At 41.6% G+C, this 26,489-nt stretch overlaps 1 protein-coding gene across 6 annotated transcripts in view; it reads right to left on the bottom strand.

Moving 5' to 3' along the window:
• Positions 1 to 7,776: 7,776 nt before the first annotated feature.
• Positions 7,777 to 26,489, bottom strand: part of LOC122542597 (AP-3 complex subunit beta-2) — a 240,980-nt gene continuing 222,267 nt past the window's right edge. For 4 of the 6 annotated variants that reach the window (XM_043680543.1, XM_043680545.1, XM_043680546.1 and 1 more), the window contains 3 exons: positions 17,598 to 17,621; positions 15,935 to 16,073; positions 7,777 to 11,837 (listed from right to left, as the gene is read on the bottom strand). In XM_043680543.1, coding sequence (XP_043536478.1) covers positions 11,687 to 11,837; positions 15,935 to 16,073; positions 17,598 to 17,621 — 314 coding nt within the window. In that variant the 3' untranslated portion in view covers positions 7,777 to 11,686. The remainder of the gene's footprint in view (positions 11,838 to 15,934; positions 16,074 to 17,597; positions 17,622 to 26,489) is intronic. The other 2 variants (XM_043680547.1, XM_043680542.1) reach the window with 1 other exon arrangement.

Here is a 26,489-nt window from a genome sequence, read left to right as displayed (position 1 = left end):
TTGGAGTACTGTGTGCTGTTCTGGTCGCCTCACTTTAGGAAAGATGTGGGAGCTTTGGAGAGGGTGCAGAGAAGATTTACCAGGATGTTGCCTGGAATGGAGAATAGGTCGTACGAGGATAGGTTGAGAGTGCTAGGCCTTTTCTCATTGGAACGACGAAGGGGAATAGATAGACAGAGACTTTTTCCCCAGGTACAACAGAGTGTTACAAGGGGACATAAATTTAAGGTGAAGGGTGGAAGGTATAGGGAAGATGTCAGGGGTGGGTTCTTTACCCAGAGAGTGGTGGGGGCATGGAATGCACTGCCTGTGAGTGTGGCAGAGTCAGAATCATTGGTGACCTTTAAGCGGCAATTGGATAGGTACATGGATAGGTGCTTAAGCTAGGACAAATGTTCGGCACAATATCATGGGCCGAAGGGCCTGTTCTGTGCTGTATTGTTCTATGTTCTATGATCTATGTTCTATAACAGAGGAGCATGCTTCCAGTAGATTGTGATGCTTCAAGTGATCTGAGGTAAGATGGTGTGAGAGATTTTTATACACTCAAGTCCCATGTTTGTTGCAGTGATGATAAAATGAGCATGTTTCTTAAAGGAACAATGATATATTTATCATAATATAACAGATAATATGCAGTCAGTCTCAGTTTGGCTAAACTGTCTACGCCCAGTTCCTAACTGGCTTCTTTGAAAGTAATGGTCATCTTACTGATCTCACTTCCTACTGTCGCCTGATGTATAAGTTCATAAGATCATAAGACATAGGAGTAGAATTCCGCCCATCAAATCTGCTCCACCATTCGATCATGGCTGATTTGCTCTTCACCCCCATTTTCCTGCTTTCTTTCCATATCCCTACAACCCATTACCAATTAAAAATCTGTCTAACTCCACCTTAAATTTACTCACTGTCCCAGCATCCACTGCACTTTGGGGTAATGAATTCCATACATTCACCTCAAGTAGCTTCTCCTCAACTGTTTTAAATTTGCTACCCTTTATCCTAAGACTACGACGTCTCATCCTAAAATGCCCCAGAAAAGGAAACATCTGTTCCATGTCTACTTAACCATACTTTTATCATCTTGAATACCTCAACTGGATCTCCCCTCATTCTTCTAAATTCCAGAGAGTTCCTTGCTATGTCAAACATTCCCTTTTATGACAGCGTGCCCCTCTTAGCTTATTTAATAGATAGCGAGTTTGGAGAAGATTTGCGGCTCAGGTTGAGGTTCTGGATGTAGGTTTGCTCATTGAGTTGTAAGGTTCATTTTCAGACATTAATGTCACCATACTGGGTAATATCATCACTGAGCCTCCAGATGAAGCACTGGTGGCATAGCCTGTTTTCTATTTATGTGTTTAGGTTTCTTCAGGTTGGTGATGGCACTTCCGGCCGTGATGTCATTTCCGGTGCTGATGTTATTTCCTGTTCTTTTTCTCGGGGGTGGTAAATGGGATCCAAGTCAATGTGTTTGTTGATAGAGTTCCAGTTGGAATGCCATGCTTCTAGGAATTCTTGTGTGTGTCTCTGTTTGGCTTGTCCTAGGATGGATGTGTTGTCCCAGTTGAAGTGGTGTCTTTCTTCATCTGTATGTAATGATACTAGTGAGAGTGGGTCATGTCTTTTGTGCTGCATCCAGAGGCTCACTGGTGATGTTACCTCGTATAGTGACAAAACGTCTGAAAACAAACCTTCCAGCTCAGCGAGCAAAGCTACATCCATAATTTAATAGATCTCTACCAAGATACTGTGGCATCAAAGCAATTCATGCTTGTTTGAATATTTAGTGTCACCTTCAAGTATATAATAATGCCTTAAAGTCCCAACTGATAAATCTATGTGTTCTCCAAAATCTATCAATATACTTTAGTTCAAAGAACCATGGGTGATTCCACAATGTCTGAAACAAATTAGAGCTCAAAACAGCCATATAACATTAATATACATAGGCCTGTTACATATTTTGTAGAAAATTAAACCATTTAAAAATATAGCGGTGTCTTTGAGTAAAAGTCTTTTATCTCAAGCCATTTTGACATTAGCCTCGATCATTAAAACAGCCATTAAACTATAAGCCCATGATCTTAGTTTTGAGGTAGGCCATGGCTTTCTTCCTTACAAAAGCTATTTTACAGTGAAACACAATCAAGTAGAATATACATCAATTCCTCATTTGCTTAATCAAGTCAACACTATTGAAAAATATTTCAATCCTACGCCTACTTTTTTAAAAACACTTTCATGGGATGTGAACATTTCTAGCTCAGTTAGCATTTATTGTCCATCCCTAGTTACCTTGTGGGATGGAGCACCAATCGTAATGATGTGAATCCGGAGTCCCAGGTCGGCTAAATCAAGAACATGAGTGAACCAACTGGATTTTTACAATGTTCAAGAGTGGTTATATAGTCACCGTTAGGCTATCTTTTAATTCCGGATACTTATTCAATTTAAATTTCATTATCTGCCATGGTGGGATTTCAACTCATGTCCACAAAATATTAGTTTGAGGTTCCGGTTTATTAGTTGAATGAGATGACTGCTACAATACTATCTCTCCATTCCTTAAAGTACTGAATTCAGATCCTCAGGGCAGATCACACCATTTCTTAATTTGCTTATTAGGAAGAAACATTATGCTTTGCTCACTGAGGACTAATTTCTGCTTGTCTGTGGTTTTCAGGAAAAGGAATTTGAAGAAAGTGTAAAAAAATTAGCAAGTGTCTGTGAAAAAGTGCCACTTAATTGTTAACAAAACTAAGATACATCAGGTGTCTATAATGCTCATTACTATATGTCCCAGGACTAGAAGTAGAGTCTTACACACAATAGTCTTACCAAACCCTAGAGCTGATCTCTAATTATGGAAAGTGGTCATTTAACCTGAGGGTACCACACCTCAGATGACGGGAAAGGTTGAGTAGAGTCCTTCATGGTAACCTCAATCAGTTTGGGAATTGAACCTGTGCTGGCAGCACTCTGTATCACAAGCCAACAGTCGGGCCAACTGAACTAGCCAACCCTCTCCAGGATTAGAAAGTATGCATTGTATAAGTGTCGTCTCCTTAGGTGTGGTTATTGGAGAGTGTTTGCATGTGGGTATTTATTATTGTTACAATTATCACATTCTATTGTACAGTCTTGTGGTAAGGGTGACTGTGACAAATTTTATATATTCATTATTTTGTTAAACAATGTTTTCAGTAGTTCATCTTTCTTGCTTTTTATCATCTACTGTATACCGTATCAATCTTTTGGATAGTTGGAACTGACCCGATTGTCTCTCATTATAAACGTGATTGCCATTTTGTAAGGTTCTCGAAGAACAAATCCCGTCCCCTACAAATGGTGGAATTTTGCTTAAACGAATGGCTTGTGTCCTTAAAAGTCAGGAGCTGCAGATCCCCTGACAGAAAGTTGGACAGTGTTTGTAAACTGAGTGTCATAAATGACCATTTCTTTGATGCCAGAGAATAAAAAGGTAGCATTACCAGTGCCCAGTGTACAGGAAATCAGACATTGCATTGCATCTAGTGTAAGATTTGAAAATAGGGGATACCAATTAAAGGTGATTGGCAAATGAATAAACAGTGTCATGGCAGCACAACAAGTGATTAGGATTTGGAGCGTGTGCCTGAGACTGTGGTGGAGGTACATTCAATCATGATTTCCAAAAGAGTTGGATAATTATCAACGAAAAATATTCTGTTTGGTTTTGGGAAGACAGGCGAGTGGTTCTTGGTGAATTGCTTTTGCAGTGGGCCAGCACATACACAGTGGGCAGAGGGGGCAAGAGCAATTTTATGATAATCTGCATTGTATTTGACCTCAGATAGTTTAAGAGAAAAACATTACAGGCACCAATAGATTACAGTAATCTTGGGAAATTAACTGTATAACGCAAATAAGAAGTTTTTACTCAGCACCTTAACTACACTAAACGTTATCAGATTTACAGGGGAACAAGGTATCCACAATGTGAGAATTTTATTATTCATTATGCGTACTTAATGTTGATAAGGTCTGAATGAACTATATTATGTTTCATGAATATCCATTTTCATACTCTGTTGAAGGTTGAACAAGTAAAAGTAGTCCTGGTCTAGAGATCAGGAGGATCCCAGCATCAGTCACTATTCCCATTCTGGCGTACTCCAAATTATTTCAGTATCCATTGCTAACAGAAGGTGTTTGTGTGTGTGCACATGTGTGTGTTTATATGTGTTTGTGAATGACTGCATGCGCATGTGTGTGCATTATCAGCACTAAAAATACATGGGGGTAACATGTCAATCTGCCCTTGAAAACTACCAAATCACTTGGAAAATTCAATCGTGGAGTGCACCAATCTGAAAAAAGATGCTAAAAGGGAGGCAGGAGAGATGGAGGTTGCAGGAGAGGTGGGATGAAGTGACTCAAGGTGTGGGAGAGAATCTGCAAATGGTAAGCTGCAAGGGGCAGGGAGAGAGGGTAGTGTTGGAGGCAGCAAAGAACAGTTGCAAACCTGCCAACAAGGAACATTTAGCTGACTGAGAACCAGGAAAGGTTGACATTGTTGAACTAAATGAATTCACTGCAAATGTATATGGAATCTCTAGCTTAAGGCCACATTTAATTTAGAGCTATTATATGGGAAAGAAGTAGTAGATGCTTTTGGGATGCATATTGTGTCTGCTTTAAAAAGAATCAACAAGTCAGCTTCCCCCACTCTCTGGAGGTACATAATTCCAAACATCCACAGCATGGAAAAAAAATTTCCTCATCTTCATTTTAAATGGAAGACTTCTTATTTTTAACCATGACCCCTTTCAGATGGTTAAGTTCAGGCCTCCCTCTTCTGAATTTACATTGAAGAGACAAACCTATTCCAAATTAAGGCTGAGCCCCAATGCCCCTCAACCATAGCCCCATTCTCCAGAAGCAAATCTCCAGATATTTTTTACTGAAGGCAACATCTAGTGGTTAATCAGCTTCTTTCAACGGGTTGGTCTGAGATCTGGAATTTGGTGATATACCTTGGGCATGGAACTTGCTCTTGACACGAGGAAGTAGCTAGTGTTGAGAGTGTGGTGCTGGAAAAGCAGAGCAGGTCAGGCAGCATCCGAGGAGCAGGAGCATTGACATTTCGGACATCATGAATGAGGCTTGTGGGCCGGGCGTCTGAGAGACAAATGAGTGGGGGATGGCCTGGGGGGGGGGAAGGTATCTGATAATGCAATAGATATCCCCGGTCCACAAGCCTCATTCCTGATGAAGGGCTTATGTCCGAAACGTCAATGCTCCTGTTCCTCAGATGCTGCCTGACCTGCTGTGCTTTTCCAACACCACATTCTCAACACTAGGGGCCGGGCGTCTGAGAGACAAATGAGAGGGGGATGGGCCTGTGGGGGGAAGGTATCTGATAATGCAATAGATATCCCCGGCCCACAAGCCTCATTCCTGATGAAGTGCTTATGCCCGAAATGTCGATTCCTCCGCTCCTCGGATGCTGCCTGACCTGCTGTGCTTTTCCAGCACCACACTCGACTCTGATCTCCAGCATCTGCAGTACTCACTTTCTCCACAAGGAAGTAGCTGCATTGAACAGCACTTTTACAATCGCAGGGTGTCCTTCAGCCGACCAAGTACTTTTGACGTGCTATCCACTTTTGTAATGAACCACAGTTGTAAATAACACACTGTTGAACTAGAGCAGCGATCTGATTCAGCTTGGTTTATGGGGCAGTTGTGTAAATATAGTTGAAGATACAGAAACAAACCCACAACAATGAATAAACATCAGAGATGAACAAGGTTTCGAGTTTCTCAGCAGCTTTTTACTTGACGTTTTTGTGCAATAAATTAATCTGCCCAAGCAGTTGGGGTTGACAGCGATGTAACAAGTAAACATTGCCACTGGAAGGATACCACTGGCAAAGCAACAAAGAACTAGTTACAAATTAAACACAGTGAACTGCATAAGAATCGGGCCTCCCTCTCACTCTTAGAGGAAAATGGGGAAATCAGGATTTTATAACTGTCAGTATTTTCGCATTATCTCACTGCAGTGTGTAATTCTAGTGAACTTTAACCATGATTTCAGGAAATGCTAAGGGCATGTTGGAGTGAAATCTTTGGAAGGGATGGTGCACAGGGACAATTGTCTTATCCTACATAATGAATGACAAAGCGAGAGCAAAATTCCCATGAGCCCAGCAGTGTTGGAAACAGGAGTAGGGTTGCTATAAACAAACTGGTTCTGACCAAATTCATTGAGCAACATGAAGAGAGAGAAATGTGAAATCTTCAGGCAGGTCAGACATGGAACCATGATGTTGAGGAATGGAACAGCTATTGATATTTCTCACATTGACCTATTTTTGTGGGGGCGGGAAGTGCAGAAATTTTCACCCACAATGTTATCTCATACATAACATTTTGAAAACAGACTTCTGAATGGTCTCTGTCCATCAGTATAGGGAAAGGTGAAGGATGACAATCACACACACGTGTGCACCACATACAGTCACACACACTTTCCCTTACTAGTTCTACGTCAAAACCTGAATATTAGAGTCATGCCATTAAATAGTGAAATCAGAGAAACAATTTCCACCCACATGGACAGACAGACAATAAAAGGTAATGTCACCACAGTCTGCTCTCTAACTAAAGAGAGAGAGAGAGAGGTGACGTAACCTGCAAGGTACCACACCTCAGGCAAAGGGAGATGTTGAGAAAGAGAGTCCTTTATGGTAAACTCAGCTGGTGTATGAATTGAACCTGTGCTTGTTGGCAATACTCTACATTGCAAACCAGCCAACTGAGCTAACTGACACACACAGAAATGTAGACACACACACGTGCACTCACATAGACAGACACACAGGTGGAAATTGGAAACTTCCTTCCTCTGTGAACAATGTAGATTTTGAGCGTGATGGAAATTTTGAAGACAGAGAGCATTCGGTTTTTTGTTCGACAAAGCACTCAGGAATTTTTAAAGCAAAGTTGGTGATATAGATCTGATCCAATGTTGCAGCAAGCTTGAGAGACTGAATTGCCTTCTTTTCCTGACGTTGTTCCCTCAATACAGAACTCTGGATGCCGGAAAATAAATTGAATGGTGAAGTCATTGAAAAAAGTCTTTTATATCTTGCTCTGTTTTTTTGAGAAACCAAAATAAATCAGGGAAATGGAGGAATAGGGTGCAAATTGCATTGCTCTTCAAGACCTGATTTGGAGGAGCTGTGCTGGACTGGCGTGGACAAAGTTAAAAATCACACAACACCAGGTTATAGTCCAACAGGTTTATTTTGGAGGCATTAGCTTGCATAGCACTGCTTCTTCATCAGGTGGTTGTGGAGCAAAATCGTACGATACAGCACACACACACATATATAACTTTGTGGGGTGAATTTGTACTTGCAGAATTACATTTTATTTTGCTCAAAAACTTCATAATTCATGTAAGATTCTGTAAATCCCACTTTAGAAATAGAATCAGTCTGACCTAAATTGGGACACAGACAGACTTTAACTTCACACCTTCAATGCATTGTCTGAGCTGAGATGGCACCTATAGTTAAAAGTTATCTTGAGAATGTAACTTTAAAAAAAGTTCTGGGATTTACATTTGAAGAAACCAAAACTAACATGATCATTCTAAAAGATGAAAGACTCAAGCTAAATTTGTTTAACATTACATTCCATGACACTGCAATTCTGTTGCTTTGAATTCTGTGTCGTATGATTCTGCTCCACAACCACCTGATGAAGAAGCAGCGCTTGGAAAGCTAGTGCTTCCAAATAAACCTGTTGTACTATAACCTGGTGTTATCTGATTTTTAACTTTGTCCAACCCTCTTCAAGACAGACAGTGAAAACCAGATGGGCTGAATGGTCTGTTTCTGTGCAGTGCTGTTCTATGATTCCATGATAAGGCTTAATAAGTTTGTGCTGAGAATAAGTACCACATTATTGGGAATGAGAACCAAAGCACAAATTTGTTTCCTTTGCAAATGGAATCTCAAGTGGCCAACACTCCATTTTAACTTTCAGTCGTTTTTATAATGATCAGCTTTGTGCAGTTAAACTTATAATTTCCAGAAAGCCCTATTAGTCAAGTGCTTAAAAACTTTACCCAGAGAGACATTATGGTTGCATGTTTTCTGTTTCAGCATAAATTACATGTAATTTAAGAAGTGCAAGAAATGAACATTTTCAGTCTTGTACCAAGAATGGATGAGAATAGTGTGGGAACGTTTTTTCAGAAAGGGGTGGCGGGTTTTCTAAACACAACTATCTCTAAATTATTATTACATAAATCCACATTTTCAATGGGAATTGTCTATGGAGGAGTATCCAAAAGGTTGATGTCATGTGTGTAGTTTGTGGGTGGGAGTTAATTTTTTTTCGCTTTTTGCGTGTCTCTACTTCTCATTTTCAGCCCACACCACTGGCTAACAGCAATGCAAAAGGGAGAGCCAAACGTGTTAAGTCTCCCCATATTAGGGCAAAGTTTCCATCAGCAAATGCTCTGCTGAAGGTCCTTGTGTCGATACAATGAAAGTGGGTCAGTCATGGTCACAGATTAAAGCTTCAGTGATACCTGGAAGTTTAGCCCGCATGGACAACAGTGTGCAGGCCCTCCAGCACATACCCTGGCATTCATGAACCAAACTCCCAAACATGGGAGAATAGGTCCACAGCCTGGATGATACCTCAGCAAGATTGAAAGTTAATGTTGTAAACCATAACCAAAAAACCTGGAATGAAGGTCAAAGGCTTCTAATTACATCATCTTTCCACCAAGTCCTATACCTAAGTCAGTGCCAAACCTGCACCCCATATTCCTTTGGATCAATCAGCAAGGACAAGAGGAGTTCCTGATGCTTGGGCAATCCAGGGTGTCCATAAATTTTGCCCAAATTTATACCTGGTGAGGACATTCCAATTTCATTTCTGAGTTTTAAAATAACATGTGAGACAGCAGTTACAAAGTTTAACATAGAGTTGATGTCTTTGTGGTTTCTTAGGTTGCATTTACATTCTCTCGGGTGGAGGCTGCAGCTCAGCGAGTTCCAATTACAATGTGACATTTACAAAGACAGATGAATTTACTGTATAGATTAAAAGAGAATAAAGGGTATCACTCTCAAATGAGGACTGAACTGAATGACTTGATCCAATGAATGTCTTTCAGTAGGCCCACTTCAGCTAAAGATTACACCTTCAGCTAAAGGTTTTGACAGCTTTGTGAAACATCAGAAGTGATTGACTATTATTTTATTAAAAATATAGACTTGGGAATTTTTTTGGATAAATTAAGCTCTCATTGGAAACCTATTTGGCTTTTAAAATTGTATGATCCTTAACTCCTTCATGCCAAACACTTTATTGGCCAACTGGAGCCACATGACTGTTTGTGTTATCAATAAAAGTGATTACTACAAGCCTTAGTCTTTTTTTAAAAAGTTCTTTCATGGAATGAAATTGTTGCACATACATGATTGTCCTTTAACTGTGGCTTAATTGTCTCCAATGAATTATCTAATAGTTCAGATTTATTTTCTTTACTCTTTCTTGGGATGTGGACATCACTGGTTCTAAATTTCCTTGAAGTGAGTGTTTTAGGCCATTTCAGACAGCAGTCGAGAATCAACCACACTACTGTGTGTCAGATCACATAAGGATGGCAGATTTTCTTCCCTAAAGGACATTAGTGAATCAGTTGGGTTCTGATAAGAATTAATGTTAATTTCATGGTCACCATTACTGTGACTAGCTTTCAATTCCAGATTTTAAAATTGAATTTAAAATTTCACCAGCTGCTGTGGTGGGATTTGAGCCCTTGATGCCACAGCATTAGACTGAGTCTCTGAATTACTGTTCTAAAATGTCGCTATGTCATCACCTTCTTTTTGACCTCTCTCAGGTCCAAGCACAAATCCTGTCCAGGGCCATTTGGAACAATTGCTTACAGTCTCCACGCAAACATAATTCCTCTATATCTAGTTCCTTCATTCTCCAGATTCACACTTGGAGCATTTCCTATTGTCCTGTCTCAATGCTGGGCTCTCTCCCTCAGATCTAACTTTGATGGGTGGATCCTTCCTCTTTCAAAGCAGTTCAGATGGCTGCTGACCATCAACTATTCAAGGAGGTATCAAGGATACAAGCAAAATACTACAGATGTTGACATCCCAAACAAACACAAAGATCTGCAAGCTAACTCAGCAGGTCTGGCATAATTGTGGAGAGAGAACCAGACTTAATGTTTTGTCTCCAGTATGACTCTTCCAGTATAACCAAGGAAGTATTTCAGAGACAATGCAAGTACCCACAATATCTCACCATTTCCTGTCCCAGTACAAGCCTGAAGCTTGCTTCACTGGCTGCTGCCTGGGGAGAACAGTGAGGAATTCTCAATCCCAGAAAAAAATGGAGAAATACTGGTTTCCAAAAATATGCCCTCCATAAATGTAGTAACATTGTTAAAAGTTGTTACTATAAAAAGCATTTCTAAAAAAAAACTTTACTAGCAAACTGGAAAATATTGATTCTTACAATGTCATGCAGTATTTTAGGATTGTCAAGCAAAACGTCTTATGAAACTGAGGTGCTGCATTTTTGTTTGCTGATGGTTTAGGTTCAATTTAATATATATTGGATAGGCAACCATTTTTTATAGGAGACCAACCCAGGAGACTGAATATCGCTGTTAAAGTGAAACCAGTGCAGAAGATCAAGTAAGCAGTGGGACAGAATCATTAAAAGCCTGGTAAAAAGAGGAAGGTATTACTGGAGGTAAGAGAGCCAGAGTGGTTTAGAGATGGAATTCCAAAAGTGAATTATTAAAGAGTTATTAAAATTGATCAAGTAAAACATTGACTTCATGTTGTTTTACACAGAAATGGAAATTCTCTGATACAGGGGCCCTAATAACCAATAAAAATTGAAGCAGTATCAAATTCTTCAGTGGGGTGGGGTGGGGCAGGACAAAGAGCTAGTTCCTCAACTTTTAGAAGACAACACTGTGAAGAATTCAGTCATCCTTCAGCAAGTTAATCAGGATCTCACCACACATGACATTTAAGAAAGAATATCATTGTGCTGGAAGCAGTAAGAAATGAATCACTCAAGTGACTCCTGCAATAAAAGAGTTGTCTTATGAGGAAATATTGGACAGATATTTAGGCCTGAAGTCATTGGAGTTTAGCAGAATGAAAGTTGATCTTATTGAAATTGGATTCTGAGGGACTTTGATAGAGTGGATGCTGAATGGATTTTGTCCCCATGTGGTGGAGATTAGAACTAAGGGACACAAATTGAAAATTAGGATTTCTTGTCTCCAAGGAGTAGTGGGAGGTCAGGCCTTTTAGGGTTGGTGGGGAGGGATTGTGGAGACAGGAAAGTGGAGTCAAGGACACAATCAGATCAGCCATGATTGTAGAGAATAATGGAACCGGCTCAAAAAACCAAATAGCCTATTCCTGCTCCTTACGTTTTTGGATATTGGAGAAGCTTCAGTCGTAACTAAGTGAATGCCTTATATTTCAGTTGGGCTGTTTCTCCTGCAGCCAGTGGTTTCTTGAGTGGCCAGGCGCTGTGAGGGGTTGCAGAGGCTGTAAGAGCAGAGTGAGAGACGACTCTCAAACCCCAACCCCTCCATGTCAGAAGGAGAGACAAATCAGCTGCATCACTGAGTCAGTGCCTGCATTATGTCTTTCACCATCATCGTGCCAATCACCATCTTCTCACAGTTAATCGTTAGCTGAGCAGCTCCGCCTTCTTTGGTTACCAGGGTAACAAGAACCAAAGCACCACCACTGTTTGTTCGAGCAGCGAACCTACCAGGAAAGAATAGATAAAGCAGGGCAGCTTATTTAAAGGAGGTTTGATAGCACATCAAAAAAACTCAAAAAATCAGCAAAGCTGAACATCTTCAATTAGAAAATGCTGCATTTATGCTTAAACACAAGATTACCAATAGTGATTAAAGTCTGAGGTTTTAAATAATCTTGGCTTCTGCACATAGTTCTTAGTATTCCCTGGCTTTGTCATTTAGAACACAGATAGGGCCATTCAGCGCACTGTGGCTGTACTGACCCTTTGTAAAGCTAATCCTACTGCCCCTCTTGTCCCCTTTTACCATAACTATTTAGACATTTTGTCCCTTAAGATTACCGCCTCAACTACTCCCTTTGGCAAAATTATATCTTGTGCCTCAGCACAAATATTATCCAGAAAATCTCTCTCTTAATTAATGCTTTTCACTTGGGTTTGGCAGGGAACTAAGTTCTTAGACAGACCAGAGCTTACTTCAGGAATCCCTCAAGGACAGACAATAATTTACACCTGCCATTTGACTGTGCTGTTTGTGCTGTGGAAATTGTTAACAGTCCTAAATTATCAGTCTCACATTCCTGTGACAGTTTGTGTTTTGATTCAATTGTCTTTGCCAATGGGACTTCCATATTGGCTATGAATGATCTTACCACTGGTAGTCCTCTTTAACATTGCCATACATGATTATCACTTCAAAGGCATTTTTATTTTTTGAGCCTGTTTCTTTGAGTTATGTTGGTATTTCTGGTTTTAGGTTGTGCATGGAATCATCTGATGCTGGGACCTGACTACAACCCCCTGATCTTAACTCAGCAGGGAGTGAGTGTGACAAGACTATAAAACGCAGACAAGAGGATCAACAGGAAAAGCTCAGCCTAATTTCTGGTTCTTTAGTCGTTTGCACTGGCATCAGGTAGTAAACAATAAATTAATTAACAGGTAGATTAAGACTCAGATGTTAAAATGGTCCAGGCCTCATGCAGAAGAGTTCATGGTGATATCCCACCAGTCTCACCAGCTATTTTTAACATAATGTCAATTAAACAAGTGTTTAACAGGAGGGGAACAGTCAGGGAACATCTTATATTTATGGAGTTAAAATTACATCAATCTCTTCTTTTTGCTTCACTTTTTCCTTTGTTTTCTAGTTTATAATTTGTGAGGTCTTTTTTGTGGTTTACAGTTTTAAGAACAATAATCTATAATGACGAGGACCAGGGAATAAGTGCTGAGAGTAAGTGATATTAAACATCTTCTAAAAGGGGTAAGTCACAGTTGGAGAGCTCAAATTTGTGTTGTGTTCTTCCTGTTCCCTGTGCGAAGCCAGGAACATTTCTAGTGCCCGGGGTCAGCATTTGTGCAGGATGTATCTCCAGATGCAGCTCTTGAAAGTCCAGGTTTCAGGCATGGAGCAGCAACTGGGGCTGCTGTGGGCCATCCACAAAGCTGAGAATCTCATCAATATCATGTACAGAGAGATAGTCACACTGCAAGCTAAGCCTCCACAGGCTGTAAGGGAATGGGTGATCATCAGGCAGAACAAGAAGACTAAGCAGCAGTGCAGGAATCTCCTGTGGCTATTCACCTACAAAACAGAACACTTTGGACACTATTGAAGGGGCTGGCCTTACAGGGGAAAGCAGCAACAAGCAAAATATCATTCCACTACAGTTGGCTCTGCTGCACAAGGGAAAGCTAAAAGGTGTGGGAATGCAATAGATAAAGTGGATTCAGTTAGAAAAGGATAGACGGACGATTCTGTGGATACAAACGAGACTTAAGGATGGTACATTGCTTCCCTGGTACTAGGGTCAAGGATGTCTCAGAGCAGCTACAGGAAATTCTGGTGGGGAGACTGCACAGTCACTAGTCAGTGGTACACATTGTTACAAACAACATAGATAAGGACATAGGACGGCATGGTGACTCAGTGGTTAGCACTGTTGCCTCACAGCGCCTGGGACCTGGGTTTGATTCCACCCTTGGGCGATTGTCTATGCGGAGTTTGCACATTCTCCCCATGTATTTGTGGGTTTCCTCCGGGTGCTCCAGTTTCCTCCTACACTCTAAAGATGTGCAGGTTAGGTGAAATGCCCATGCTAAATTGCCCATAGTGTTCAGGGATGTGTAGGTTAGATGCATTAGCAAGGGGTAATGTAGGGTAGGGGAATGGGTCTGGGTGGGTTACTCTTTGGAGGGTCAGTGTGGACTTGTTGGGCCAGTTTCTACACTGTAGGAATTCTATGATTGTAGGGTAGGGGAATGGGTCTGGGTGGGTTACTCTTTGGAGGGGACTTGTTGGGCCAAAGGGCCTGTTTCTACACTGTAGGAATTCTATGATTCATCAGAGTTTAGAAGAATGAGGGGGAACTCATGAAGCCTATGAAAGGGGTAGGGGTGGGGGTGGTGGTTCAGAACTAGGAATCACAATGCAAGGATACAGAGTAAAGCATTTAGGACTGAGATGAGGAGAACTTTCTTCATAAAGTGAGTGGTGAGCCTGTGGAATATGTTACCACAAGAAGCAGTTGAGCCCAAATCATTGTTTGATTTCAAGAAGGAGTTAGATATAGTTCTTAGGGTTAAATAGATCAAAGGATATGGGCAGGGAGGGGGGGAACAAGAAAAGGCTATTGAATTGGATATTCAGCCGTGATCATAATGAATGGCGGAGCAGACTTGAAGAGCTGAATGTCCTCCCCTGCTCCTAGTTTATGTTTTCTGTGAGTGAATATTCAAATAGCTTTGGTACAGAATTGCACCCTTGGTAACAAATTCATCCTCCTGTCTACTCAAACTTTGGATAAACTTTTCAAATAAATGTAAATTTTATAGTGTTTTTGTTATATTCTGTATTTATTTTATTCTGCAAGTTATCACTGCTAGGAATGCACAATGCTGCACAGGCACAGTACTATATTTCAATTTGTGAATTGGTTTTTCTGGGCAAGAATATGTCCAAAGGAATCTAACTCTGACTAAAACACTAATTCCTATGGGAATCCATGATTCACTTAAAGCTGCAATGCTCAGAAAAGGAACCACAATGTTATTGAGGACTACCTGAACTTAGGTAGACCATAACTATGCCAGTGCTGTGATAGAGAGCAAGACTATACTTCTCTCCAGTTTCTTGGCAACACAAAACTCTCATGTTGCCAAAAGAGAGGCAGTTTGCTTAAACTTTTCTTCTTGCACATATCAGGACAAATGCAAGAATACCAAACTTGAAATGCTCATGAACAATTACGGGGTTCCATGAGAAAAGGGTGCTGTTTGGTTGTTGCAACATAACCTGCAGAAAGAGTACTGTGCATTTGTCCAGCAAAGGTAATCACACACATATGCATCTTGTTAATATTCAACCGAGTGCAACACTGTGCAAAGTAACTGGAACCCACTACCCACACATCCCTGGCTTCTTGGCAACTATACACCCCATACATCTGCTGACTGACAAAAACCCAGAGGCTGAAACCAAGCATGCTGCAAATCCTTACAACTCCAAGGAGATTTATTCAACCTACTCATTTTCCATCTTAGCATCCCAAATAGAGCAACTCTCCTGAATAAGATCCACCAGCTGACAGTCTGCATCAAGGAATGGGTAACGTGGAACATCATTAACAAGTTCCTTGCAGCAAGCTCCAGCTGTTAAAGAGCAGGCATTGAACTACCATGGTGAGAGTGGGCCTTGCTAAATGGGTTCAGGGAAAGCCAGAGCTCATGCACAGACAACTTCCACTACTGTGCCATCAGTACAAACCCCTCCTGCACTTGTGGAGAAAAGCAAACAATCCTGCACATTACCATAGAGTGCCCCTCTACAGACTAAGTGGTGGACTAGTCACTAAACTCAATGAATTGACTGTCATTGTTTTTGGGAATTTGCATTCTCTGAACAAATAACATTGGTTTGCTGCTGTTTTTCCATGGCAACGTCATGTCCAATCAAAAATGATGTAGCAACCAAATGGTATACTGATCTCCTCAGTAGAAATTGATATGATAATCTTAAATTTGACAATAATTATCTCTCAGTCCACTTAAAATAATTTACTTGGAGAAATATTTCATCAATCCAGGCCTCTCCATTTACCTATACTCATTGTCCAGTCCACATGGCACCCGCCCAAGATTGGCTGTAGAAAGCACCTTCTGGACAATGGCTTGGTCATTCCGGCATTTCTCTGGGAGGGTCAGTTTCTCCTTGATTTCATTCATTCCCATCAATTTTCCTAAGACACAGACAGAGATAGGTTAGACCAGATTTAGAATGTCTCTCTACCCTACACATTTCTGAACAAAACACTGATGATTTCCCTGTGAGGAAGCAAAATTAATGAAATTCAAGGCAGTTCTGGATGAAGCTGAAACTCCTTGCCATACACTTAATGATCGAGGGGCCATTTGCTTTGACATGTACATGGTCTCCCCTACTCTCTTTCTCAACCTGTCACGTCATGTATAATTCCTTAGCTGATAATATAACCAGGATTGGGAATCACCATGATCTAGTTATTCTCAAGAAAAGCTTCTTTAGCTGTGGAAGTGTTGTAAAGAACTAGTGTGGTAATGCTGTTGCACTATGAAGAATAGGAATCTTGATCAGATCCAAGTTCAAACAGCACCTGGTTTTCAACAAAGCAACACAGGAAATCTCTTGCTTTCAATTTTGGGCAGAAGAGGTGATCTTATTTGATGTGTTTGACTAGTCTTCCTGCCGAGTGAATGGTTATACAGCCCTGCTACTTGGGAAATGGGACAGAGAAATGGTTTGGAGACCCTCAATGTTGGATGCCACCTATGCAAGGTGCATGATAGTAGCTTCCAGGGATTGGATCTGTGTCTTTGCAGCTTCTTGATTTTCCTTTCCCATGGCCAACCACCCTCCTCTGTGGCTTGCCAGGGAGTAAGCCCACAGGCCTCAGACTGTGATCCATTACTCAATGCTAGGCCTTTCACCTGACTATGCCACTACTCCCTCACCTCTGATCACATCTGGCTGAACCATGTGATGGAGACAGAATCAATGGCTGAGCACTAGAGCAGTCTTTGAAATCTCATAACTGTAGTCACTTGTTTCTGTACCGGTAACCGTTGGGTCAAGTCCTGCTGACCAATGTAGTTAGCTGATGGATTGGCACTGTATTTTTCTTGGTTTGAGAGAATCTGACTTCAGATGGCAAAAAAGAAATGGGTATGGTGAATCATATGATTCTGAAGGGGATCAGAGGGGTCAAAAAAAAGGCCAGTCAGCCCTGTTATGCTATTCAATTGAATGATGCCAAAAATAGAAGTGAAACAGCAAAAGTGAAAATGGTGACCTGCTTTCCTTAGGAACCTTTCCTAGCTGATGGGATATTCAATATACTTTCCTTTTGCCTCCCATATTGTGTTCATGTTGCTGGACTGCCTTTACACCTGGGAAGTGTGAACAGCCAAACAGCCATGCATCATTTTCCTCATGGTAACACATGCACAAGCATTGCAATGTTCCCATAATGCAGAAACAAAGTTACCGCTGAATCCCAGAGCAAAGGCTAAACCAGAAGAAGAAGGGGAGGGATGTTTACTAAGCACCACTGGACTCGGACAAAAGAAGACTCTCAAAAGAGTGTAAACATGGATCAGGTGATGCTCTACCACGCTAAAGCACGGACAATACAGACAAACACAGCCGCGGCAGGACAAGAAACAATGTGCAGCAGGATTTACATCCACATGGTGACACGCTGAGCCCTTTTTGTGCATCTACTCACCAGCGCTGGGATTTAACAGTTGTTCTATGACAGCAAGTGGGAAAACAAAGTGCAATGAGATAAAAAAATTGAGCTACGACTATGATGACAAGATCAGTTGTACTTCAAACTAAATCCTAATCTAACACAAAAATGAAGTACTGCAGATACTAGAAATCTGAAACAAACACAGAATGCTAGAGAAACTCAGCAGGTCCGTCATTACCTGTGGAGAGAGAAACAGAGTAAACATGTTGTATCCCAGCAGGACTCTCCTTTGAAACACAATTCATACCGGATTCAAAATATTAATTCTGTTTCTTCTTCCACAGATGTGGCTAGACCTGCTAGGTGTCATCCAGCAAGTTTCTGTTTTTGTTTCGAATTCCATCTAGTTCAGTTGGCTCCAAAACGTTTCACATCAGATTTCATGCCTTTGTTACCTCCAGACTTGACTGTTCCAACACACTCCATGCTGATCTCCTACATTCTATCCTCCAAAAACTTAAGATCATGCAGGAGACTGTTGCTCAAGCCCTAACTTGACTGAGCCCTGTTCCCCTCATACATACATTGAATCCAGGTCAATACACACCTTGCATCTAAAATATCATCCTTATCTTCAAAACCCTCTATGACTTCACCCTTATCTAGCTCTGTCATCTCCTCTGACTCCACAAATCTCCAAGATTTTGGAAAGGTAAATCAGGGTAGGACTTATACACTTAACGGTAAGATCCTGGGGAGTGTTGCTGAACAAAGAGACCTTGGGGTGCAGGTTCATAGTTCCTTGAAAGTGGAGTCGCAGGTAGGTAGGATAGTGAAGAAGGCATTTGGTATGCTTTCCTATATTGGTCAGAGTACAGAAGTTGGGAGCCCCAACTGGGAGTCCGAGCCCCAGCCCCATCCACCCCGCCCTCATTTATCTCTCCACCCTGGAGGCTCCCTGCCTCATTCCTGATGAAGGGTTTTTGCCCAAAAGTCGATTTTCTTGCTTCCCAGATGCTGTCTGATCTGCTGTGCTTTTCCAGCACCACTCTACTCTTGACTCTGATCTCCAGCATCTGCGGTGCTCACTTTCGCCATAGGAGTTGGGAGGTCATGTTGCAGCTGTACAGGGCACTGGTGAAGCCACTTTTGGAATATTGTGTGCAATTCTGGTCTCCCTCCCATCAGAAGGATGTTGTGAAACTTGAAAGCATTCAGAAAAGATTTACAAAGATGTTGCCAGGGTTGAAGGATTTCAGCTATAGGGAGATGCTGTTTTCCCTGGAGCGTCAGAGGCTGAGGGCTGACCTTATAGAGGTATATAAAGCCATGAAGGGCAATGGCCAACCACAACCTTTCCCTGCTCAACAGGCCTGCTCCTTCTTTTCCACCGTTTACTGAGGGATTGTGACGGTTTAAGGCTCACAACAGGAATACTGCTGCAGTTACTGCCATGTTAAAATAACATGAGTCTGTGCCAGGGCAAAAACTTGCATGTCAGAGTGAAACTTATCTCATAGTAATTGAATATTTACTGAACAGCTCAGAACAGTATAGGAATCTACTCACTGGAGAGTAAGAAATAAGTCCTGTTAATTTAGTGCCAACTCAGGGAACATTTGGTAATCTCAGAAGATGTGGCAAAATCACTGGTCCTAGTAATCCAGAGGCACAGGCTATTCCTCTGGCTTCAAATCACACCACAGCAGCTGGTGAAATTTAAATTCACTTAATAAAATCTGGAATTGAAAACTAGTTTTGTTAAGAAATTAAGTCTGTGATCCTTATCCGGTCTGACTTTAGACCCACAGCAATATTATTGACTCTTGACTGCCACTTCTTTCAATTGCAATTAGAGATGGTCATCAAATGCTGGTCTTGTCAGCAACCAGCCACACCCCACTAAGGAAAAACAAAACAAAACTCCTCTTCAGAATATTTTCAAAGGATTCTTTGAAGGAATTATGTTTCTCCATCCCCTCCCATGAATCCCCCCATACTTCTGTTGATATGTTGGATGGTTCTGTTTCAGCAATCAGTGCTGACAACACCTTCAGGATAAATAACCTTACAGTACAACATGTATGTACATATTTGAAATGGAGAGAAGCGAATTGTCTTGTGCTGTGATTGGCTCCCTTGTGATGGTGACTTCAGCTAATTCCTCCAGAATTTTATCTTCAGTATTCATTGGCTTTTTGGTGTTCCAGCTGAAATCAGGTCAATGAGCAGAAACATCGATTTTGTTCACATTATAACAGACAGTTTGCCCACTTTATAATGATGTTGGAGCTCCTACTTAATAAAAGCAATCATTCTCTATTAGTGAGACGTAAATAGTTCCAGACATGAGATGAGGGAATCGTGCAGGGGAGAGCTTTGGAAGCCTTTTCCTTTTGGAAGTCCCCTGAAATGAGGAGAATGGTTGCTGCTGAGCCCATTGCACATAGAATCATTTAACTTTAGCTGCAGATACCACATGGTTCTGGCTGACCAGGCAACTTTCCTGCTCTTATCACCTACCATTGGTATATTAAAAGGACTTTTGTAGGTTGAGAATCAGCCACATTATGAATGCATCTTCCTTGGCTATCAAGCCCTGGAATCAGGTTCAAACCCTGAGCTTCCGGCTCAGAGAAAGGGAGACTACCTTGTGGATCACAAGACCTTCTGATTTGGGAACCATTGATCCAAAGAGGCCTGTTCACTAAACATCATGTCTCAATTTGTTCACACACTATATCCCAATGATTAGTTTCTGAAAGGAATTTATTTAATTTGCATCATAAGAATCAATACAACTGCTTTTGCTATCCCCCAAGGTCAAGGATCATTAGGGCAATTTAGGTAGGCCCTGGTGAGGCATGTGTTGATTAAGGCAGGGGTCGAGTGCTGCCATGGAGATGACTATCCTGATGAGGGGTCACCTCCATGGACAACAGCTGTCTCAGCAGAAGAGTCCCATTCACTTCCCCAAATGCATCAAACCCACAGTAAGGTCAACAAGATTCAGCAGGCAGTCTTCTCCAGCATTGATGTGACAAGAAGAGACCCTGAATTTGCTGCTTATGGATTAATTAGACCATAATATAAAGGAGCAGTATTAGGCAATTCGGTCAATCAGATCTGTTCCACCATTTGATCATGGCTGATATGTTTCTTAACTCCATTCTCTTGCCTTCTCCCATGACCCTTGATCCCCTTACTAATCAAAGGCCCATCAATCTCTGTCTTAAAGACACTCAATGACTTGGTTTCCACAGCATTTTCAGCAATGAGCTCTACAGATTAACCACCTTCTGGCTGAACAAATTCCTTCTCATCTTAGTTCTAAACGGTCATCCCTTCACTCAAATTATGGGGCCTGTGCCCGAAACGTCGAATCTCCTGTTCCCTGGATGCTGCCTGACCTGCTGTGCTGTTCCAGCAATAAAGTTTCAACTCACTCAAATTATGCCCTTGGGTCCTAGACTCATCTACAAGTGGAAGCATCTTCTCCACATTCATTATCCAGGCATCTCACTAAGTTTCAATGAGACCTCTCTCATCTTTCTTCTAAACTCTATTGAGTACAGACCCTGAGTCCTCAACTGCTGCTCATATGACAAGTTCTTCATTCCCAGGATCATTCTGTGAACCTTTTCTTGACTTCCCCCAAGGCCAGCACATCCTTCTTTAAATACTGATTTCCAAAACTGCCCACAATATTCCAAATACAATCTGATCACAGTTTCATACAACTTCAGCAGAACATCCCTAATCTTGTATTCTATCCCTCTCAAAATGAATCCTAACATTGCATTTGCCTTCTGTAATAACTCAGTAAGCCCGACTGGAAAGGGAAATCATTTATTGTTGAACACCAAGATAGAGCCACTACTCGTGGAGTACACAGGCTAATCCCAGCCTGTGACAAAGACCTTATTTTTATCTTGAACTCAGGCATTCAGGTGCAGGACTCTGCTTTATTCTTTTCCCCATTACCAAATCATTGTAGTATTTTTTTCATCTTGTAACCACCATCAGTAAATCACTCATGCTTCCAGTTGAATAATTACGTGCAAAGTCCATTAAAGACAATGCAAAGGGGAGGGAGAGGTAGGGAGAGCGGAAAGGAGCTAAATCAAAATGGAGTTGGAAAGGATGGGTCTGCTTTTCTTACATAGCCAAAAATGCTCTTACACACACTAAATGTCTTTTTTTCTCATCACCAAATCACAATAGCATTTCTTTTTTGTTCATCATCTATTAACCGCCACCGGTAAATCATCTGTTTGGCCAACTGAATATTTACATGCAAAGCCCGTTGTGGGCAATGCAAACTATCAAAAGGTGAGGGGGAGGTATGGAGAACAGAAAGGGGCTAAATAAAAATGGAAATAGAGGGGGAAATAAAGGATTCCACACTCTGCAGTGCCCACATCTCTCTAGAGACATTGAGAGTATTGGACATCATGTGTTCCTGGGTCTGCTCTTTTTTATATATCCAGAGGTGTTATCATACATAACCAAACTCACCACGACTATTTTTTAAATTACTAACCACCACACCAGTGCTCAGTGGTTGGCACTGCTGCCTCACAGGGACCCAGGTTTGATTCCAGCCTTGGGCGACTATCTGTGCGGAGTTTGTACATTCTCCCCGTGTCTGCGTGGGTTTCCTCCGGGTTCTCCAGTTTCCTCCCACAGTCCAAAGATGTGCAGGTTCAGGTGAATTGGCTGTGCTAAATTTCCCATAGTGTCCAGGGATGTGTAGGTTAGGTGCATTAGTCACAGGAAATATTGGTTTCTAGAATGGATCTGGGTGAAGTACTCTTCAGAGGGTCTGTGTTGACTTGTTGGGCTAAATAACCTGCTTCCGCACTGTAGGGATTCTATGATGAACTACCAGTAAATCACCCATGTCGCCAATTAAATATTCACATGCAAAGCCTGTTACAGGCAGTGGGTTTGCTTTACTGATATTTCTATATTTCTTAATCAACATGTTCAGAGACATTATTACTGACTTGGGAATATCTACGTTGTTCCTTCACTATCACTGGGACAAAATTCCAGAAATTCCCATTCATTCAGAAGGTGGCTCAGCACCTACTTCTCAAGGACACCAAGGGATGGCATTAAATATTGGCTTTGCCAGTGATGTCTAGTTTCCACAAGTGGATTTTAAAAATATACACCACACATATTCCTGATGCAGGCATCACCTTACTGTGACACCTTTGCAGATACAAATATTCACACAACAGCTGGGGATACAGGTTTAGACTAGATTAGATTCACTACAATGTGGAAACAGGCCCTTCAGCCCAAACCGACCCTCCAAAGACTAATGCACCTAACACTATGGGCAATTTAACATGGCCAACTGACCTGGCCTGCGGGAGGAAACCGGAGCACCCGGAGAAAATTCACGCAGACACAGGGAGAATGTGCAAACTCTACACAGACATTCACCTGAGGCTGGAATCAAACCTGGGACCTAAGTGCTGTGAGGCAGCCGTGCTAACCACTGAGCCACCGTTCTTCGGCAGGTCGACTTAACCATATCTGAAACTTCCCATTCTCTGACGGAAAACATACTCTGCTATGATCAATGCCATTGGAAATAACCATCTAAAACAAGTAACTTTACCAAACTTCTAGAAAAATGGTATAAATTGACATTTTGACCTAATTATGTTCCTTTAAAGATGCTATATAAGTGTAAACCATTGTTCCAGCCAGAAGGAATAGGCAAAGTCTGTCAACTTTGGAGAATCTTGACAAAATCTCAAATGTCAAAGTCCCATGGACAGACTGATTCCTCAACTTATAAGAATTGAAAGAGTATCATAGCCATGAGAGAGGACAGTTAACAACAAGGAAGGGTTGTTTTCTCTCCACGGATGCTGCTTGACCTGCTGTGATCTCCAACATCTTTTTGTTTTCAGTAACAACTTCAATATATATTGCATCTTTAACTTAATGAAACATCCCAAGACATTTCACAGGAGCGCTGTAAAACACGTTTGATAATATTGTCAGGTAGCCAAAAGCTTGGTTCAAATGGTAGATTTTAGGGAGGTTATCAAAGCAGGAAAGTGAGTGAGGTTGAAGCGTAAAGAGGTATAGGGAGGGCATTCCAGAATTTGTGGCCCAGGCAGCCGGAGGTTTGGTCGCTAATGGTGAAGTAACTACAATTAGGCATCCACAAGAAGCCAGAATTGCAGGACTATAGGTAGCTCAGAGAGTTCTGGGGCTAGAAATAAGGTGGCACAAGGTCATGGAAACATTTGAAAAAAATAAGAACATGCATTAGGAGCAGAAGCACCTGGCTGTGACCTCTACTCTTCTGTCTACTGCCATACCCTTTGACTGCCTTGTCAAAAAATAATATTTCTCATTCGATTTTAAAAATATTCAAAGGCTCAGCCACCACTGTGCTCCAGGAACAGGATTTCACAGACAGTGACTCTCAAAGAAATAATTTCTCTTCATCTCCCTAAAACAGGGTTGAGAATGTTCAGGTCACAGCAAACTTGACTAGCAAACACTGTAGGTCAGTGAGCACAGCGGTGACAAGGCAACAGAATTTGTTTACAGTTAAGCTTAAGAAGTTCATGGATATTGCCTTTGCTTGATTCTCACTGGATCATCTGGATCCAGCAACAATGAAACAAAGAACAGAATCAGACTGATAACTGATCATGCTTCCTCAGACCTGGGAAAATCTCCTCTTGAATGTAGATACTTCTTGTGAACAAAATGATTTTGAATCATAGAATCTTTAAGCACAGACAGAGGCCATTCTACCCATGGTGTTGGCTTTGGCATCCCAAAATTCTCAATCCTCATCTCCCTACCTACCAGGGAGATGTGGCATATTGTTAATGCTACTAGGTTAGTAATCCAATGCTTTGAGGGCACTGGTTCAAATCCCACAGTGACCACATGTGAAATTTAAATGAAACCTGGAACTTAAAACTTATTATGACCATGAAATTATCATAACCTGTTGCAAACAAACCTATGTGCATCACTTTTGCTCGTTAGGGAGGGAGATTTGCCATCCTTACCTGGTTTGGCCTGCTTGCGACTTCAGACTCACCACAATGTGATTAACTCATCTCTGAAATGCATTAGCAACCCATTCAGTTCAAGGGCACATCGGAATGGGAAACAATTGCTGCGCTCGCCAGAGATGCCCACATCCAATGAAAGAATTAAAAATAAGAGACTGCAAAATGCTCCTTTCCTAATTCTGTCCATAAGGGAGCTACCTTTGGTTTCATCAATATGAAAGTTGCCCTAAAGAAGTCCACACTATCAGTAGCTGGCATGAAAAATAATATCCCATCCACTCCAAATAAATGTTGAAAAGTCACAGATTCCCTGGGCACTGTGCAGACTCTGTAGTTGTATTTTGGATACTGTTGTGGGGGAATTGCCTATCAGGGACTGCGATGGCAGGGGCCACAGCAGTGGCACTACAGCACAACAGAGAGGGTCAAAGTACAGTAGAGCAGTTATAAGAGGGGACTTGATAGTCAGCAGCACAGATAAGCGTCTCTGTGGCCACAAAAGAGATTCCAGGATGGAGTGTTGCCTCCCTGGTGACAGGGTTAAGGATGTCTCTGAGCAAGCATGGGACATTCTTAAAAGGGAGGGTAGCAGCCAGATATTGTGGAACATATTGGTACCTACAACATAGGTAGGAAGAGTGATGAGGTCCCGCAAAGGAAGTTCTGGCAGTAAGGTGGTAAACTGCAAAGCAGAATCTCCTAAATTGTAATCTTGGGATTACTCTTTGTGCCACATGTCAGTGAAGCTAGGAATAGAAAGATAGTACAGTTAAATACAGGGCTAAAAGAGTTGGTGCAGGAGGGAGGGCTTCAGTTTGTAGATCATTGAAATGTCTTCCAGGACAGGTGGGTCGTATACAAGAAGAACAGGTTGCATCTAAATTGGAGGAGCACCAATATCCTGGCAGGGAGGTTTGCTATAGTCAGTTGGGAGGGTTTAAGCTAGTGTGGCAGGGAGGTGGAAACCAGAGCAGTAGGTCAGCAAGTGAACTGACTGAGGAGTTAGAGACTAAGGCCAGGAAGGCAAAGAGGAAGAACAGATAGCAAGAGGTTACTGAACATGGCGGGACTGGCAGTCTGAAGTATATCTGTTTTAATGTGAGGAGTAGGCAGATGAACTTAGAGCTTAGATTAATACATATAACTATGATGTTGTTACTATTACAGAGACATGATTGAGAGAGGGACAAGACTGGCAGCATAACGTTCCAGGATTTAGCATGAGGTTATCAACAAATATTTGCATTTGTGTTCCCAAATGAGGAGGACTTGGTGAAAGGTGAGTCAGATAGGAGTATATTGATATTCCAGCACGGGATGGGACCATTCGCTGCCGCCAATTAGCCACTGCCCTTTCACCGCCGAGGACGCTTCGCCATCGCCCATTGGCCGCTGAGGACAATTCACCACCGCAAGTGTTTGTAACTCATGTTTCTGTATAAACCAATAAAATGATATTTATTTCACTTATTTTTTTATCAATATGTACTAAGTTGTTGCATAAATAAAGGGGACCGAGAAGTATGAAAGAACAGGCAAGAGGGAAAACAATCAGTACATATATATATTTCCGGTGGCGAATAGTCTCGAGAGGTGAAACGACCCCAATGGAGAAACGCTGGTGGCGAACCAGCAATGGCTAATTGGCGGCGGCGAATGTGCTGTGGCGAATCGGCAACCCATTCCAGGCATGTTAATATAAAAAAGGTGGTTGGAGTTTTGAAAACCAATAAGGAAGTTAAGTCTCCAGGACCTGATGGCATCTATCCCAGAATATTGAAGGAGGCGAGGGAGAAAATTGTACAATGTCTTGTACAAAATCTTTGTATAATTTATTGTAATAAGAGAGGTACAGAAGACT

This window comes from Chiloscyllium plagiosum, chromosome 40, assembly GCF_004010195.1.
Source record: "Chiloscyllium plagiosum isolate BGI_BamShark_2017 chromosome 40, ASM401019v2, whole genome shotgun sequence".
NCBI classification, from domain to species: Eukaryota; Metazoa; Chordata; class Chondrichthyes; order Orectolobiformes; family Hemiscylliidae; genus Chiloscyllium; species Chiloscyllium plagiosum.
This window is presented reverse-complemented; position numbering and strand designations above follow the sequence as displayed.